Raw genomic sequence first — 19,222 nt, 5'->3', positions numbered from 1 at the left:
GCCTGCCTTGTCCTCGACACTGAAGAGGCAGAGGCAAAAATGAGATGGGGACTTTGGGGGCTGACACCCATAGGACAAAAACAGCCCAGGAGAGAAGGCAGGGAAGACACTGGTTGTTGGGAGGAATCAAGCCCTTCATCCTCTAGGGGAGAAATTGAAAATAAAGGGTTTTGTAACTGATGTTACAAAGGTCCATTTTGAAACTCTTCCTGGATTCTCTCAGACTCCTAATCAATTCTAAAGGATGGTTCTGTTAGGCATTAGTACTGATGACCTGAAAAGAGGAATTGAGGTCATCAAAATTAGGGACAGTTCTAAATTAGGCAGAGTTGCTAATAATATCTTAGAAAATGAGAATACCATTCAAAATTACCATGACCAATTAGATAAAGGCAATTTACCCAAACAGGATGTGCTTCCAGAAGGATCTTGGGGTACTCTAGGGGGAAAAGAAGCAAAATAAACACAGGCTGAAAGGAGAAAGAGCCTGGCTGGGCCTGCTCAAGCAGAGTGGGAATCAGTAGCATAGTGTCATTGGAAGAAAAAATGGGCGGGATCCTTTGATGTATTAAAAACTGTGACTTAAGTTCTTAAGCTGGGCTTTCTTAGGCCCACTGCAGTGTTACAAACGGTCTGGGTCACAAGTTTGAAAAGGATGTTTGAATCTCAGCTTTGGTGCTTCCTACTTCTGTCTTTGGGCAAATAAGTCACTTAACTTTTCTGAGCCCTCTATCTCTTCTCTTTTAAAGTGGCAGTGTTAGGCTGTTAGTTATAGATATAGAAGCTGAAGCAAGACTAATCTTCAAGGAGTAACTAAAAGAGTTAGAATTATGAAGCCTAGCAAAGGGAAGGCTAAATCAGGCACTTAATTATTTTCCAAGTCTGCAAAAGTTTTGTATGAGGAGGATGTGGAGTAGATGTTTTTTGTGTCCATAGAGGCGTGGGGGGAAAAAAGGAAATGGGCTTCTATGAAAGCAGGAAAAATATTGTTTGCACAGCTGGACATTAAGAAAACAAGGTGATAAGATCCTGCAATGGATAATTGAGGGTAGGTTGTGTGGTCTTCAGCCCTGGTGATACTCAGAAAGGAAATAACCAGCCCTCCACTTGAGATGGTTTTGGTCTTTCCTAAAGAATCTTCCTGGAGGCAGGGCCTGGACCCAGTGCTTTATTGAACCCTTGTTCTAGCTCCTGTTCAATAGGAGGAGCACAGTGTAGTGGAGGGAACCTTGAGCTGTGTTACTATCCTGAGGCGACTCCTGTGTGATCTTAGATACCCCAGCCAGCTTCCAGAGACTTTTTGTCTCTTAAGTAGAGGAGGATTGAAGCTTTAACTGTAACAGTGCTTCAGTTCCACGAGGCTCTCAAATGTGCATCTTTGTTTTTAACCTCCAGAAGGGAATTGTAAGGTTTGGTGAAGCAAGCCCATCAGATCTTCCTCATGAGAAGAAAAACCTAAGCTTCTGGCCTGTCAGTATTTCTCTAATTGCTTTATTTAGAGTTGAGTTGGTGTTGCCTTTTGTCTTTGAAGATCTTAGGGATATTAATGAGCTTAGAAAGTCAATAATGTGTCTGCCCACCAAGAAAGGGAGAGTGTGATCTTAGGTTTGTATTGATAGAAGGATATTCTCATAACAGAAGGAATGAATAAACTTACTTTTGAAAACTATAAGTATGTTGTCAAGCATGATCTCCATTCCTGTATTGCACCCAATTCTCATATAGTCAGTATATTTAATAATCAGTGCTATCCTAAGCACTGGATAAACAAAAAAAAAAAAAAAGGTCAACAGACAGAATCTGATCTCGAGGAACTTAAAATCTAGTAGGGGAGACAGCAAGCCAACAAATATGTACATACCACCAATATATGGGGGGAAATGGGAAATAAATAGACTGAGGAAGATAGGAGAATAAGGAGTAGTCAGATATGTAGGGGGGGGAATCAGAAGCGAGAGACAAGAAAGTCCTGTCCTGAAAGCTTAAAAGAGAAGAAAGGATCAAAGAACAGAACTGACTTTGTTGTGTTGTGCTCTGAAGGATATACCTCCACCCCATCAGTGAGTGACTACTGCAGGGAGGCTCATTCTGCCTCAAGATAAGGAAAACATTCCTAATCATTTAAATAATAATTAGAATTATCTTACAGTAGCATAGACTGCCTCCTAAAACATGGATAGATTTAATAATGTGCCTACTGTATACCAGGGATTTGAAAACAGAAGAGAAATATTCTCTTCAAATGGTGGAGAAACTGTAGAAACCTATCAAGAATGTCTGCCAAGTGAACACATACTTTGAGGAGGGAGGACTTGAGTGACTTAAAGAGTTGAGAGACCTCCCAGTTAGTAAGGGAAAAGATGAGATTGAGGGGATGCCTGTTTCAACCAAGGGTCAGATGATGGCTCTCTATGATGTTTTCCAAATATGAGATTCTATGGCCGGGGCCTGGGAGGATGGGATAGGGAACAGATGTTTCTAGTAATGGATCTGAGAACTTCTGCCATGTGAAAATATAAGTGGCCCAAAGTATAAATTTGGTAGGAAGCAGTGTGATTCCCTCAGCAGAATTTCTGTTCCTTTCCAAACTTTTATCCCAATGATCCTCTTTTAAAAAATAATAATATAAGGAATCACTTTCTCCATGCCCCTCAACTTGAGAGCTCTTAGAACCCACCTAAGAATTGTTGCTTCGGGGCAGCTAGTTGGTATAGTAGATGGAGAATCAGGCCTGAAGTCAGGAGGACCTGAGTTCACATCTGGCTTCAGACACTTAACACATCCTGGCTGTGTGACCCTGGGAAAGTCACTTAACCCCAATTGACTCAGCAAAAAAAAAAAAAAAAAAAAAAAAAAAAAAAAATTGTTGCTTCACCAGTGAGAAACACAACATATTTAACTGAAATATACTTTAGAACAGAGGAACAGGTAGCAGAGGATCTTTTTCTAGATCTCTCTTGAAAGAGTAGGGTTTAGTTCCTTACATAGGTTCTTTCCGGAGAGGAATGAGAAGTTTCTGCTGGTCTGATTGTGTGCTTGTGAACCAGGTATCTTAGTCATAATTTTAAAGATAACAGCCATAAAGCGAACAAACTGCTAAATTACTCTATAGCCTCATGGTATTTTTTATAGTTTGCAATAAAACATAAAACTCATTCCCTAGAGCCTACCCTGGAAAGGTTGCCTAACCTTCCATAAAATGAAAGGGAGGATCGGGTGCTAGATTTAACCCAAAAAAAGTCTCTCAGGAAGCAAGTTCATTTTTTAGGCTAAATTTCTACTTCAAATATGCTCAATTCCCTTTTCATACAACTCCTGTTTGAATTAAATGACTGGAATACTTTATTGGATTCCTTCTTGTTAGTTTTAATTCAGTACTTGAGAAGAGGATGATTTATTTTATTTTATTTTTTATAAAGCTTTTTATTTTCAAAACACGTACATTCACCCTTCAAAAACCTTGTGTTCCAATTTTTTTTTCCCTCTCTTCTCTCACCCTCTCCCCTAAATGGCAAGTTATCCAATATATTAAACTTGTACAACTTTTCTACACATATTGAAGATCAATTTTAACTAAGGAAGTAGAGGATGTTTATTTCTGGATTTGGATTTGGGTTTTACAATAGCCATCAATCAAATCTCTCTTTGCTTTCCTCACAGAGTACGTTACATCTTGAATGTTACTCGGGAAATAGATAACTTCTTCCCAGGAGTCTTTGAGTATCATAATATCCGGGTGTATGACGAGGAAGCCACAGATCTGCTTGCCTACTGGAATGACACTTACAAATTCATCTCCAAAGCCAAGTAAGCACAAAAAATGTATTTTCTTTTGTTATTTTCTCTTGCTTTCACCACCTTTAGGATAAGACTTGGAATATGTGAATACCCTTGAGATAATTCAGAAGAAAAAAAAAAAGTAAGAAAAATGGTTAAATAACTGAGATTACAGTGCCTAAAGAGGAACGTTAATTTTCAGAAATATGAAACCTTTGTAGGAAGCAGATGTTGGCTATTTACTGGGGACAAAATAGAGAAAACTGCTACAAATTACAGCAGGCGGGATTTAGATTAGCCAGAAGGAAGAACTTTGAGATTGCAATTCTTTAGTTGGCAGAGAGGTTATAGAGCCTCCCTTCTCAAAGCATTCTCATTTAGAAGAGATGACTTGTATACAATTTTCTCTGGACATAAGTGTTAGATTAAACATTCTTTGGAAAACTTTCCCCACCCTTTTGTTTTATTAAGATGTCTTTCTAAATCAGGGATTAGCAATCTGACCCGCTGCCTCTACAAAAATAGAGCCCATAAGCTAAGAATGGCTTTTACATTATTGAATACAGTTTTATTATCTTGTGTTCTGAACATTCCTAGGTCCTTACTAAGAAAATTGTTCACCAAGTAGCTTTTCTTTATGTTTATACAGTATATCTTTTATGCCTGTAGATTTTCTTTAAGCATAGAACTTATGTTGGAAAGGCCTTCAAAAACAGTCTTATCCATATCTTCAAGCAAGATCACATTCAGATCATTCAGGGAAATGGAAATCTTGTACTTTTAAAGCTCTCCAGCAGAGAATCTATGACTTTTCAATATCTCCATGTTCAGGATATTTATTTTTTTGACTATCCTGAATCCTTTTTACTCTTAAATTAAAACTCTCCAAGGAACTGACTCAGTTTCCTTGGTGATCAGAGTGTTTGGAAATGTATCCCAGAAGAATACCCTCCCTTCTGATCTAAGAAGAACTCTTTGTGTTATTTACACTTCACCCTCTAAATCCTGGCTTAAGGGTCAGAGTCCTTAACTTTCATGGACATTCTCTAGGCTCAGAGATCTACTGGTGCCTGAATTTGTTGATATTCATAATCCAAAGCTTACTCTCAGCCAACCAAAAACTTTGTGATCAAGAGCTAGAGCTGGATGGGGACATTTAGATATTCCCCTCCCACACTGATACCAATGGCAACCTAGTGAATGATAGAGAGCAAGAGGAAAAGACAATCTCACAAATTATGACTTTTCCCCAAATCCAGAAAAAGAGTGGTTCAGACTCATACTTCCAAAGTTCACAGAATTCACTCTTTTTCCCAAAATCTTGCATAGGCTTAGAATTGAAAAATCTTAAAGTTCTGAAGCCAGAAGGGAACTCAAAGATGAGTCCAACATTCTTATTTTATAAGTGAAGAATCAGAAAACCAGAGCAACTATGTGTCTTTGTCAGAGCTGTTATACCCAATGCTGCTGAGCTCACTTTGCCCAGACCAGAAACCCTCAGTCTGTGCTCCAGGTTGACTAGCAGCCATCCTTTTCATCTGTCCTGCAGGGTTTTACTTTGCCACTCTTGATAACAGCATCCCCAAGCACATGTTCTATACTGGAGGGTTTATTTTGTGATTCAGGAACCAGAGAATGTTTTCAATGTTAATTTTGAAATAATGACTTAATAAACTTCTTTAAAAGCTGAATGAGAAGTGGGAGGGAGAGATTGTTATTTCATATCTGTGCATGTGCTTCCCAATATTGCCATGAGAGGATTTTCATGGCCTTTGTTGAGAAGAGTTAGAAACCATCCTATGTAAAAGCACATTCCCTCCATAGTAGCTTTTATATTTACGTTATGTTCTTGGTTTGTACAAAAATTGGTAGTTTCCCTGAGGTCTGCAGATGCAGACTGGGAACTTGACCCATTAAGAAAAACTGGACTTGATGGAAGACCAATACAAAGCACATGCTCACACTTCCAGCTGAGTTACTTGGCTTTAGCCTATTTAGCAGAAATGAGAAAATGTCCTGGTGCCAAAAAGGAGGTAAATGTCGTACAGTGCATTGGGGGAAACTAGATGGATTTCATGCAGTCAGTATTTATTTAAACACCTGCCATTTTCAGCACTGGATCCTGAGAAAAGCAGAGATCAAGAAGATAAAGTCCTTTCCTTCAAGATGCTTACAGTCTCATTGGGAGCTAAGACTGGTGCGTGGTACAAGTGAGAACAGATACTCATCAGAGAGGTGCCAGCCCAAGTAGTTAGCAAGCTCTTGATCAGCTGAAGGCTCTGTACCCTTTCATCAGACTGGGATTGGTGTCAGTGTGGGAGGGAAGCATTCAGACATCCCCATCCAGTTCTAATCTCTGATCAGAAAGCATCTTTATTGGCCGAGTGTAAGCTCAGAATTATAAATCCAGAACATTTTATAAATCCAATCCAGTCTTCCAGCCCACATTCTCTGAAATGGTTATTTAAATAACTGCCTTGTAGTATTATTTCAGTATTTTATGAGTATACCATAGAGTCCTTAGTGAAAGTAAACTCCAGATGTCCATTCTGACCAAATGAATTTCTCCTCATAGAAAACTCTGACCACACACAAAGACAGAGATAGAGAGACAGAGGATTTTTTTGAGTTGGTGGAGCAGCTCTTTGGTTCAACTTATGTCTAGTGAAACAAAAATTAGGTGGGTCACAATTCATTTTTGAAGTCTTTAAAATACCACTTCTTCCTGAACAGATGATAGAACTGAATGTAGTAAGTGTAACTCCTGCCCCATAAGTTCTGATAGCTCAACTTCTGGATATCTTGGTCCAGATAGCTCTGCTCTAGGTGGTAGTTCTGATTTTGCTTTTTTTCTCCTCTCCAAAACTAGATGGATGGGTCACAGCGCGGTGAACAGTGATATCTAAGAACATGTTTGGATGAGGGAGAGGAATTAGTTTCATGTGACCCGTGTTTTCCTCCTAGGGACCAAACACCTGCTGGAACTTAACAGGAGAATGTTCAGGACATTTCTAGCACAGTGAATCACTGTGGTTTTTGAGAGACAGTGATTGGCAGAGGTTAAAAAATACTTCTGATGCCTTTGGGGGCATTCACCCCCACCCAGATGGAGCCAGTTTCTAAATGGAAATTCCCTTCTAGTAGATAATCATGTTTCACCAATTTGAGTAGGAGGGGTTCCCCTACCCCCCAATGTGATGGTAAAGAGATGTGTATGTACATTGAAGTATTTGCAAGAAAGAGCCAGCAGAAGTTTGGGATACAACTTTCAATATATATTTTTCCATCTCTTTCCCCCCAAATTCATGAAACCAGGAAACATGGCTCTAAATGCCTCGTGCATTGCAAGATGGGAGTGAGCCGGTCCGCCTCCACTGTGATTGCTTATGCTATGAAGGAGTACGGCTGGAACTTGGACCGTGCCTATGACTATGTGAAAGAAAGGCGCACCGTCACCAAGCCCAACCCCAGCTTCATGAGGCAGCTGGAGGAGTACCAAGGCATCCTGCTGGCCAGGTGAGTCTGAAGCTTACCGAGGAAAGCCTCGCCAGGCTCTTGGCTGTTTCTTTGGTTTGGTCCAAACCTGTGGTGCATTTCAGAAAGTGCATTAGGTGGTAGGGCCCTGCAGTGTCAAATGAGGGGCACACAACCCATCAGTCAGTCGGCCAGTCAACAAACATTACAGTGTTTTCTCTGTGCCCCACATTGTGCTCACAGCGTCAGCATCTGTCTTGTATAGGAACTAAACCCAGGTCTTCCTAACTTTGTTGTGTCTGGTCTATATGCCACGCATAGTAGGTGCAGAAGAAATGTTGGCTGAATTGGAAGTAATGTATTCGCTTAATCAAAAAGTCATGTGTACATCTCTAGTGAAGTAGGAAAGATCTTTCTGGAGAACCAGCTGTCCCTGACAGTAGTTTGGCAGCTGCCAACAAAACTTGAAACAGAAAATTTATTCAGTAATGAATTTCCCTTTCCTTGATGATCAGAATCCCTTTTGTGGTGATACTTCTCCCAGGAAAGATTTGATGCTTCTAATGGACTTTAGACCTGGCCGACTAAGATCCTGGAGGCTGGCACCTTGGGACTTGCTGCGTTTGCTTGGGTTTTCCACTTAAGCATGGCCCTAGGTTGTTATTGGATAGTGTAAGCAAAACTGACTAAAAGCATGTGGGCTTGGGGCCAGGTTTTTACTCCATCAAGTCTCATGACCTGAAGTCTCTTCTCCAGATTCTGGGCAGTGTTTCCCTTGAGAAAAATAACTTAAACAGCTTTTCCAGACCTTCCCGGGCAAAAGGACCACCCTCTCACCCCTTACAGCCACAACACGGGCCACAACACAGCATCATGGTTTCCACTAAAAAAAAAAAAAAAAACCCTTCATATTTACTTAGTATTTGGCATGACCTCATGTGAGCTGTTCCGTTAGGAGACTGGGAGGATACCCTGGTCTCCTCAGCTTAAAGTGAATGTGCAGGGTTTTGTGGGGCTTGGTTAACATTTCTAAATCTAGCTTGCGAAGTAGTTCCCAGAAGCCTTTTTTTTAAAAAATATCTGAGGGTGTAGGAAGAGACAGAAACATTCTATATTCTTAGGCCCCCAAAAGGATACCAGGCAATGTCCTCACGTGCCCTAGGAAGAAGAAGGACACTCAGTGGGCTTCCAGTGTTTGCTCTGTTGTCTCAGCCACTGCAAGTGCTGGAGACATGGGGGTTGGGGTTTGAAACGATAAAGACGTTTCAGAATGGGGGCTTCCCCAGCTGACTCCCTTCCCTGTGGCTTCTGGCCATTGTGGTGTGTGAGAGCCAGAAGAGGCAGAGGGACAAGTTCATACTTTAAAAAGCCTTTTAAAAAGTTCAAAAACTCCTTTTGGCCCAACTTTGTCATTTCACTGTTAATGGAGGAGCTCCTAGTAAATTGGCAGCATCTCTACAACTGAGGACTTGGGACCACCCAGCCAGGATGTGTCAGGAGCAGCACCTGGGCCTGAATCTTCTTGAGCCTGACAAGGTCAGTTCTCTGCTGCCTGGCATATGCTGTAGGGGCAGCCAGCCGGAGGCACAGGACTGGAGATGAAGGGGTCGCCTGGAGGGAGCAGGGAGAAGGCCTTAGTGCTAGAAGCACAAAAACTGCTCCTTGGAACCTAAGGAAGGGCTCTCTGCCTCTTTCCTATTGTCCAACGTGGTGTTCAAAAATTTTTACTGGGGTGACACCAGACAAGCTCCCTGTTGCTCCTGGACCAACTGGTGTGTGATTGTCAGGGTAGAGGGTCGGCCGCCGAGAGCATCTCAAAAACGCTGAGAATTGTGGGGAATCTTGCTGGTTAGAACCCTGAAGGAGGGGCCATTTGTGACCTCCGGGTCTGCTCTCGTTCTCCTGTTAGGTCCGGTCTGGGTGTAGGCACGTACGCCGCATGCTGTCAGCTATTTGCTGCCCAGCACGCCAGCCACCCGGCTACCTAGAGGTTTGCGTCCTGCTTGGATACGTTGGGCCACCATTTGCAAACTGGACCATGGGTCAGTGTGTCACGTCCTAGTTTATGGGAGAGGGGCCGCCCCAGATAAGCACGGTCACGTTTTTTGGACTCCCTATCAGCAGCCAGGCTGGAGGCAAAGATTCTTGGCCCCACCCATGAACTGGTACCTCCTTCTCTGTCCACCTCCTCCCCGTTGGAAGAGGCACGCTGGGGAGGGGCTGGGCAAGGCTCGCCTGGTACATGCTCAGACGTGCGTTTCCTTAAAGATGCCTGAGAAGGCTCACAGGGCCCCCACACCCCACCAGGGGAGCCCAGGCCTTGGTTGGATTTCTGAAATGTGATCATGATCACACTGGCTTTCCTTGAGAGAGCCTAAAGCAGTTGCCCTTGGGTGATCTGATCACACCCTATGTAAGGAGGAATGGGATCTGTTCTGAAATCCCTAGTTTATTGGCAAGGTCAGGGAGCCCTAAATGCCTTTCTTCTGGTCATCATTGGGTGGCTGGTATAAAAGTATGTGGTAAAAAGGGGAGAAGTTCCTTCATTTGACAGCTGAGCTCAGCCACAGTTAAAGATTTCCAGTTTTTCATAAGGTTTCTCATGCCCTAGGAAGGGAAGAACAGTAGGTTTTGCTTTTCCTATTACAGGAACCTAGAGGTGAGACAGATTCTCCTTCCCTGAGGGGGCCTTTGCTCCATTCCCAAACAGTTGGCAGCTCCCCACACATGGCAGTAACATGCTCGTCCTGCACAAACCCAGTGGTCACCCACAGTGGCGAGATGATTTAGTGTCCACTGCATTCAATAAATAGTCACTTACCACCTTCTGTGGGTTTTCCGTGCTTCCAAATGCAGATCAGAGGCCAACCAAGGCAGAAAAGGACCCAGGGCTGATGCTTTTAAGCATCTGTGCTTTGTTGCCCACTCTTGGCAGCTTGCTTCCTGTCACCTGCCAGATATAGGTGGGGAAGCCAGACAGAGTTAAAAATTAAACAGGTTAAAAGGTACATTTGAGCAGTTGTGTCACTTTCAGCAGGACCAGCAAGAAGGCTTCAGAAACCTCTTGGTAGGTAGGCTTGCTCACAAGCATGTGCACACACACGCTCACATACACCAGACGTGTGCACATACTCATGTACGCACTCTCCACTGTTAGAGAAGGGCCAGGTCAGTGACTGTTTGTGTGGAACTTATAAGTCTTCCCAGGGTTCTCCATCAGAGAACAGGAACGAGGCCACATTCTTGGAGTTGTGCAGTCATAAGCCAGCGTCAGAGCTTTGTCCCTCCTAGCTGCATCTCCAGGAGAGGAGGGGGCAGCCCAAGTGTGACATGAGTTGCCTTTTCAGAAATCTGTTAGCTGATTTATCTTCCTAATGCATCTGCATCCTCCATTTCCTCAATATAGATCCTGATTTACCAGATATCAGTGGGAGGCTCCAAAACATGAAAAAAAAATTGGCTTCTTGGAATATTCAACATGGAACAGACATTTTGAAATCATTTGTCCTAAAGTGGGGGTCCCCGTGGGATCCAAAGGCGTTCATTTGCCCACTGCCCCTGGAGTAACCTGCATTCTGACCCCCTTGGATATAGTAGAGAGTCCAAGTGACTTCTTATTCCTGGGAATTCTGCCCAAATGATCTGACAGAATAGGAATTTGCCAAAGGAGTCCAGATTTTGCCCCACCCTGGCCTTGGGGGTCTCTCTTGACTCTTCTGGAAATCCTCCTGGTCAGTAGATGCTACAGGAATGAGTAGAGAACCTGAGGAGGGAGAGAGTTAGAAGGGGACTCGGGAAACTGAGGACAGACCTGGGAAAGGGGGCCTTCGCCCAGCGTCGGGCAGCAGCACAGCCCTGGAGGTTCTGCCTCCCGGTGCTCTGCCCAGATGGGTTAGGTGGCACATTGTCGCCGCCTAGAGGCAGTTAGTCACCCTGCAGCTCAAACCTGCCATCTACAGCCCCCAGCCCCCAGCCCTCCAGGGTGGGTCAGATGCCTCTGCCCAGAAAGAGGGGCAGGAGCCTGAGAACAGCACTGGCAGTGCAGGCACATGACCTAGACGGAACCCCCCCCCAAAAAAGCTGAGGAGGTCATCCCAGTCGGGGTCTGCCAGGTTCAGAAGGATCCATGCTTTCCTCATAGGCCCTGGGGATTACCTTGCCCTGGTCCAGTCGGAGAGCCTCCAGGAAATAAAGGAAAATGTGACTGTAGCTTCCAGGCCCTCTTCCCCCTTCCCTCTCATTCCTAGCTGCCTGTTCATGATCATGAGATGATCTCTCTTGTGTGTATTGAGATGCTCAGGGGTTTTCATGCAGAAACCTCTTTGAAAAGGGCCCGCTCTTGATGTACCTGGTGCTCTCTAACCTGCATCACAGCTTCCCCCATGATGTACTTTCCCATGCAGCACTTGGGGCGTCCTTGCTGACCTCCGGCTTCTAATCCCACCCCCTTCAACCTCAGCATGGCCTCCCCCCTTCTGGAAGCCTTAGGCCCCACAATGCATGAGGTAATGAGACTTTCTGGAAGAAGTCTGGGGTTGGACTTGTGGTTCACTGTTTTAAAGCTCTGACTTTAGATGTTTTCCTGTTTTCCTCAACAGCAAACAACGGCACAATAAGCTCTGGCGATCTCACTCTGATAGTGACCTCTCAGACCACCATGAGCCAATTTGCCAGTCAGGGCTAGAGCTTAACCGTAAGGAGATCACCACCTCAGCAGACCAGATCACCGAGGCAAAGACTGCTGAGAGCCACCCCCCGATAGCCTCTGTCTTTGTGGAGCACAGGCTCCCCCAAGATGTAAACACACACGAACTGTGCACTAAAGAGAGAATGATCTGCTTAGAGTTTACGTCTAGAGAATTTCACACAGGACAAATTGAGGACGAAATAAATCTCAATAACATTAATGGGTGTTCAGCTGGGTGTTGCCTGAGCGAATCCAAATTTCCTCTTGACAATTGCCATGCATCTGAAGCCTTAATCCAGCCTGAAAACCCCTTGGAGATCCCCACGCAGTTCCCAGACTTGACAGTGGAAGATCTGGAGACGGACGCACTCAAAACAGACATCAGTGTCCATTTGCTCCCCATGGAAGAGTTGACGTCTCGCTTGAGAGACCTCCCGGGGTCTCCAGACCCCGACTCGCCTGGTCCCCAGCCCCGTCCCCAGCCTGCGGTGTCAGACTTCAGTGCCGATCGCATCGATTTCTTCAGTGCCTTGGAGAAGTTTGTGGAGCTCTCCCAGGAGACACGCCCCCGCTCCTGCTCGCACTCCAGGTCTGAGGAAGCAGGGGCGGGGAGAAATGGTGGAGTTCGGCTGTCCGTGCTGGAAACAGCCCCTTCGGAGGCAACCCCCGAGGGGCAGAGAAGCAGCTCCTCCAGCAATACCCCCCACGTGTCAGGAGAGTCTTCCATGGATGAAGACCAGCCAAAGGTGAGGCTCCCAGAAGGCCTCTCCCAGAGCCAGGGCCCAAGTATTCCAGGAGTTTCACTTGTCCTAGCTCTGATAAGCAGCCAGGGGGCTGTGGGGAGCTTAGGGGGCAAAGGCAATACAGCAGCAGCTGGGGAAAGATTCCCAGGGATGTTTTTGCTTTCTCTGGGCCTTTGGGCCTGTCCAAAAATCTGGCCAAGGCAGACAACACAGATGAAACAGACCGACATGTTCAGGTGTCTCTCTTAAATTCAGAACTTGACCCCCATTGGGGGGAAGTATTGACATGTGCAGAAGTGGAAGCAGCACCTGGTACCACTGAATTCTGCCTCTTGACTGAATTGACCCCTCGGGATGGGCAGTATCCCTGCTTAGCACCCAGTGGGAGCCTCTGCAGCCAGGGTCCTAATATCCCCGGGGTCCCTCCCATGCTTTAGCTTCCTACCAGGTGGGCAGCTCAGGGTGCAGGGGAAGGCAGCTGGACTGGAATTGGGAAGAACTGAGATCAGTTCCAACTCCAAACACTTAGCAGCTTTGTGACCCTGGCAAAGCCACTTCACCAGTGTTTGCCTTCATTTCCTAAGCTACAACATGGGGAATTATAATGGCATCCACCTCCCAGGGCTGGTTACGTCACATGAGATACTCCTTAAAGCACAACAGAAACGCTAGATACTGTTTTATCAAGTACCTTGTGGGCATCTTCAGAGTGGAAGAGTGGGCGCCTCCACTTCTGTGCCCGCCTCATTCTACTCCATCTCCGTAGCCGGCCCTCCCATGCTGCGTCTCTGTCCCTTCTCTGTTAAGAGGTCTAGAGACCACTTGGTTAGCGGCTTTTTTCACAATCATAGTCACAGAATCACAGAGTTTGAGTATAGAGAATGAGTTTGGTGGCCGCCTTGTCCCGCCCCTACCCAAAATGCCTCCTTCCACCTTGACAATACTGACTGAAATACCCTTCTGCAGAGACGTCTTAAATTCTGCAGGCCAGGCTGGAGATACCCTCATGAGTCTTGGCACACTCAGTATTGCCTGACTCCCAGAGATGCGGCTGACCCTCAGTAGTCTCTGCTGTCAGTTTCTGTCTCCTTGAAGAGAGAGAAGGACCAGGGTAGTTCCCTAGGGAACTCTCCCATCCAAATATTCATCCCATAGAGTATTCCCAGTCTGGGCCCCTTTGCACGATTGAAATAACCCTATCTGCCTGGAGTAGGAGCTGACTGGCATTTGCCTCTTTTCTTTGGCCTTAGCTGGAGAAGCCACTTGAGAACCCATTAGTAAATTGGTAAAGGCTATGAGCTGTTTAAGTTTGCTAATACACATGGTCAGGATTCCCAAAAAGCATAAACTTACCAGATAAATGTCGTGTAAAAGCAGCCAGTGAAACTTAGTAGTGATTTCATCTGTCAGCGTTCCCTGCACTCTTAAATCCATAGCGGGCAGTAGGAGCCCAACCATTGTAATTTTAATGTTCAGGGCAACTTCCTCAGCTCAAAGCAAATAACTGTGGAAGTCTCACACATTCACACTTCAGACACACTGTATATAGTTAAATAGATTTTCTTCCTAAAATCAAATGACTGTTAATAGAAACATACATTTTCAACCAAACTAATTTACTGTAAAGATCTTTCTCTTCTCTTTTCTCTTTTCTTCTCTTAGGACCTCTCTGAAGTGACCAGCCCAGAGGACATGATGCAATCCCACTCAGAAAATGCTATTTCAGTGAAAGAAATTATCACTGAAATTGAATCTATCAATCAAGGAATCGGGCAGTGTCAGCACAAGGTAGATATCCTGTCCAACCCATGTCAAACACCAAAGAGAAACACCATCCACGAATTGCCAGTCTTTGAGACAACCTGGGCCTCTGAGAATAAACCCATCCACCTGGACCAGAAGGAGGGAGTTTGCACACTGCAGCCTGAGCAGCCAAAGGCAGACCAGGAGGCTATGCTGATGGCCCCAGGCCCCCTGGAAGACTCAGAAGGAGACCTAACTGAGGAAGACCCAGAGTCGCGGGGTCCAGGTTTGAACCCAGCGCCCAAATGGTGCCCTGGGTCTGTGAGGCGGGCAACCTTGGAGTTTGAAGAACGGTTGAGACAGGAGCAGGAACACCATAGTGCTGCTCCCCTCTGTACGCTGCCCACTCGCAAGAACTCCAGGAATGATTCCACTGGGCCCGATGGGACCCCAAGAAGCAAGAATGATGAGCCTGCCCCAGAACCTGCCTCAGGCCCTAAAGATCTGGAATTGGGCAAGGCCAGAACAAAGGACAGCGTGGCAGAGGGCTTCCCTGCCCAGCCAGACCAGGCATCTGCGCCGCTAGCATCCCACCCCACTTTGCAAGAGCCCGCCCTGGCAGATGTTGGGGCAAAGCAGGGAGGAGCGTCCAAGAAGAAGCCTTTTCCAGACCACCTTCCCAAAAGATTTGAAGTCATTGAATACATGCCCATGGTGACATCTCCTGACCTCATATTTGGTGTGGCTACAGCAGAAAAGAAGGTGGAAGTGGGGAAGACTGCAGTGGTGGAGAACTCCATCGTCATGATGTGTTCTGTGGATGAAAATCTCAACACCACGCTATGCCCAGAGCCAGCTTCTCCGCGTCCTCAAACGCTCCCTCTGCCTCGTCCTGTGTCTCCTCAGCGCGATGGGCCTCCCCAAGCTGCCTTCACCCTGGGCAGTCCCGAAGAAGAGGACTCCAGCCCTCCTCCTCCTCCAGGAGTAGCTCCTTTGGGGAGTCCTCCAGCACCCTTACCTTCAGGCGGCCCAGACTGCCCCCATCCCCAGGCTGTCCTCCACATAGAAGGGGTGACACAGGACAGCAGCACCACGGACAGCGAGCCCTCCTCCCAGCAGAGCTGCTGTGCTGACCATACCCCAAGCAGCACCCCAGAGCTCCCTGGGGAGGGGGCTCTGGTCCTGGGGGGCAGTGAAAACCTCAGAGTGGTGGAGAATCCGGGGGAGGGACATAAGACTGCTCCCTGTGGTCTCCCATATAGTTCCAGTAGTGACAGTATAAAGAACCTCAGCCGGGGCACCAGGCTGGTGAAGAAACATTCAAAAGAAATGGAGTCCCGGGTGGTTCGGCAGGCAGGACTCACCAGGCCGTCCCAGATGAAGCGCTCGGCTTCCTTAGCGAGGCTGGGTCACCTGAATCTGCACAAGAGCGGTGTGTCTGAGGTAGAACCGGTGTCCCCCGAAGGCCCTCACCCCGACCTCCTCCAGCCCTTCATCGGGACAGGCCCAGACGGGTCCTCCCTGGAAGAGCCCTCGGCCAGGCTCCGACCGCTCTCCCAGCACCTAGAGCCCACCACGTATTTTGTAGAGCCACTGAGAATGGCGGAGTGCATGGCGCAGAGCAAGCCCGTCGAGCGGCCTCTGGCACAGTATGCCAAAGAGCTGGGGTCGGCTCCGCAGGGCTCGCTCTCCGGTTCAGGACACGAATTGACTAGTTCTGGCGGGGGTCTCGGCTCGCCCCAGAGACAGCAGGGATTAGATCCTCCATGCCCCGGCCCCGGCCCGACCACAGCCGAGCAACCGCAACATGGGAGAACTCAGCCTCTTAGGAGACTAAAAAAGTCCAATGACAAAAAGCGGACGACCAATCCCTTCTATAATACCATGTGATCCGGAGCCCACCCGGGACTTTTCAAGGGAAATGTGTGTTTGTAAAAGGGGCAGGTGTAATATGTAAGGAACATGCACTTTATTGGTTAATTTTCTATGTTTTGGTCATTTTACTATTGCTGGCGCATGCAGGGTGTGGGTTTTCTGTGTGTGACTGCGAGGCCATTTTATCCTTGGGTTTTGTTTTGTTTTGTTTTGTTTTTAAAGAAACTCAGACAACCTCAAAAAAAAAAAAAAGAAAAAACCACCTCATTTTCAAAGAACACCATCCAAAGCAAATTGCTGTTTTTCGGCTGCTCCCCCTGCTTCTCCTCTCTCAGTCCCAGAAGATGTGCATACCTGCCAGGCACATGAAGGTGAAGCCAGAGGCAGGGGAGTGGAGGAAGCCCAAGCCAAGGGTCCTTCTGAGCATGCTCTGAGCCTCAGCTTTGGCCGCATGGGTCACGTGGAGAGGTGTCAGAAGTCAAACTCCAGACCCTGGACTCTTCCTTGAATGGGTGGCTTCTGCTTTGATTTTACAAGGGGCATTCACATAGCATCCATTTCTCCCCAACCTCTAGCTCTCAGTATTTTGCTGAAGGGCTCAGCTGATGGCAGGATTTATTGATTTATTAAACAGCTTCTTGTGGCACCAGAACAAAATCCGAAAAAGGCCTTCCCAAGGTAAGGAGGTCTAGAGGCAGCCCTGGAAGCCCATCTCTTGCCCTGGTCTGTCCTTTCTGAAAAGGGTTCTGTATCCAGCCACTTTCTTAATCCTTTAGGAAAAAATGTTTTCAATAGAAATGAATGACCTGTTGAAAAACAGCAATCAAAAGATGAAGTGTTCTTTTAAAATGAACTGTCACTAGGGTTTTAACCCTTTCATTACTTGAATACTGCTGTGGGCCTTCTGAGTTTAATGGCCATATTTTCCCCCCACATTTTTATTTTTCTTCCCCATGCTGTGTTTCCTCCAATGCTGCCTGTTTTGTGGGTAATTTTTTTTAATTATTTCATAGGAAACATTTGAATTGTTACATTACATGTGTATAGCCTCCATCAAATGCAAAGCTTTCTTTTCTATATTGTCACTGTTAACACTTGACGAAAGGTATTTTTTCCTTTACTGGAAGTTTTGTCGTTTTCCTAAATTGTATATACAATATTTATGTAGATAATTTTGTTATTTTCTTACGGTTTGTTTTTTTGGTTTTTGGTAAGAGTGTGTATGTGTGTGTGTGTGTGTGTGTTTGGTTTGGTTTTGTTTTGCTTATAATGGAGCAAGACTGTGGTCTGTAACTGGAAAATGTCCACAAAGATGTCATCTCAAAGTAGCTCTGTAGGTGTCAGCGGGGGTCTGCACAACGTGGTTTTAATTGTTTAAGTAGGACCTTGTCTCACCACCAGAATTCTGCCAAATGGTATAACATTTACTTTCTCTTCAAAGAAGCCCCCAAAGGCCTTAAGCACAGAGCTGATTTCTCTTGGGCCTGAAATCCCAGAAGCTAAGTTTGCCAGTCATTGAACCATAGCCAGAGAGAATTTTAAGACTTATTACCACCCAGTGTTTAACATCCTCATGGAGGCTGGGAGCCTAGGGCCGTGAGAATGTGAGCTCACTTGCTAACAACTCCACCTGGGCCCCAGCCTGGCCACCCATCAGGACAGCTGCCTGTGGACATCATTAATAAGTACCCTTGCCTCCCATCAGCAGCCTCATGTGAATCCCTATCTTAGCTCCTTGTAAACATATTTTGCCCAGCAGGATAAATCCAAACTGAAGGGATTCACAAATTGCCTTCCTGCGATTTTTATCTTGGTTGAAGTCCCCATTGTGGAAGGATTGACTGAGGCCAGCCCTTGAGAGTGAAGCCTTCCAGAGGAATGGAAACTGCTAAGGTAGGGGGGAAGGGCCTGGGGGAGGTTGGGACCAAGCAGGCCCTTGATCTCATGGAAGAACTGTTCATCCAGTTGTCTCTTGGAAGCCAGGCCGATGGCTTAAATTCACTGCCAGTGGCTGTGGCCGGAAAGAACCCGCCTCCTCAGGGTGTCCTTGTGGTCTGTGGACTTAGCCACTTTCTTTAAATGTTCAAACAGGTGACATCCTAACAGGGCTTTGTGATTCAGTCCATGTCATTGCTGGATATTTACTGGATTGCAAAATGTCTTTGAATGGCGCCTGTGTGTGGAGGCCAGGGAGAAGGCTTGTGTGTGCAGCACTTAATACACTGTCAGATTATTCCTTTAAAACTATGCAGTCTTATCGCTGTGGGCCTCCCCACCACCAGTGTGACTACAAGAACAGCCAGGCAGGTAATAAGTGACGAGAAACAGAGACAGAAAGCGGGGGGGAAGGGGGGAGTGCAGTGAAAAGAGAGGAATCGCCTTTTCAGGAATCCCTTGGGATAATGTTATCCCAGATGACAAGAAGCGAGCAATACCGACAATATTGCAAGTCTGTACTCTCCTCCCTCTGTAAACAAGAAATAGAGTAGAAATACAGAAAGAAGAATCTCAAGGGGCGGGGACACATAATACTGTGAAACCATTCTGGGGGGATGGGAGTAGAGGACAAGGCCTCAGGTTTATTGTCCAGTCTGCTGGCTGATTGGTTGTTTGCTTTCTAAGTGTCTCCTAGCTTAGGGTTCTCATTCAGACATGCCATGAGGTTTTTCAAGAGGCATCTCTGTCACGTTAGAGAATTCTCATCTCATGACATGGTTGAACGAGAGCCCTTCCCCAGAGCCGTTCTGGACCAGCCCCTTTGGAGATCCATGAATAGTTGTGTGATGAGTGGGACTTGTCACACCTTTATCTTTTCCAAACTCCAATGACCCTTTTTGGCCTGGACCAGCTCCTTTCTTACTCATGGAAAATCCAGCACTGAAATTTCTAGGTCTGGGCAGATTACAGAGCTGGGGAGGAAAGG

General features: G+C 46.1%; 1 protein-coding gene across 5 annotated transcripts in view; it reads left to right on the top strand.

Annotated features, from left to right (window-relative positions):
- SSH2 (slingshot protein phosphatase 2) overlaps positions 1-16,404 on the top strand; it is a 225,901-nt gene extending 209,497 nt beyond the window's left edge. For all 5 annotated transcript variants that reach the window (XM_074263779.1, XM_074263780.1, XM_074263778.1 and 2 more), the window contains 4 exons: positions 3,661-3,807; positions 7,093-7,293; positions 11,850-12,684; positions 14,344-16,404. In XM_074263779.1, the coding sequence (XP_074119880.1) occupies positions 3,661-3,807; positions 7,093-7,293; positions 11,850-12,684; positions 14,344-16,314 (3,154 nt within the window). In that variant the 3' untranslated portion in view covers positions 16,315-16,404. The remainder of the gene's footprint in view (positions 1-3,660; positions 3,808-7,092; positions 7,294-11,849; positions 12,685-14,343) is intronic.
- Positions 16,405-19,222: the final 2,818 nt, after the last annotated feature.

This window comes from Sminthopsis crassicaudata, chromosome 4 (assembly GCF_048593235.1).
Source record: "Sminthopsis crassicaudata isolate SCR6 chromosome 4, ASM4859323v1, whole genome shotgun sequence".
Classification (NCBI taxonomy): domain Eukaryota; kingdom Metazoa; phylum Chordata; class Mammalia; order Dasyuromorphia; family Dasyuridae; genus Sminthopsis; species Sminthopsis crassicaudata.
This window is presented reverse-complemented; position numbering and strand designations above follow the sequence as displayed.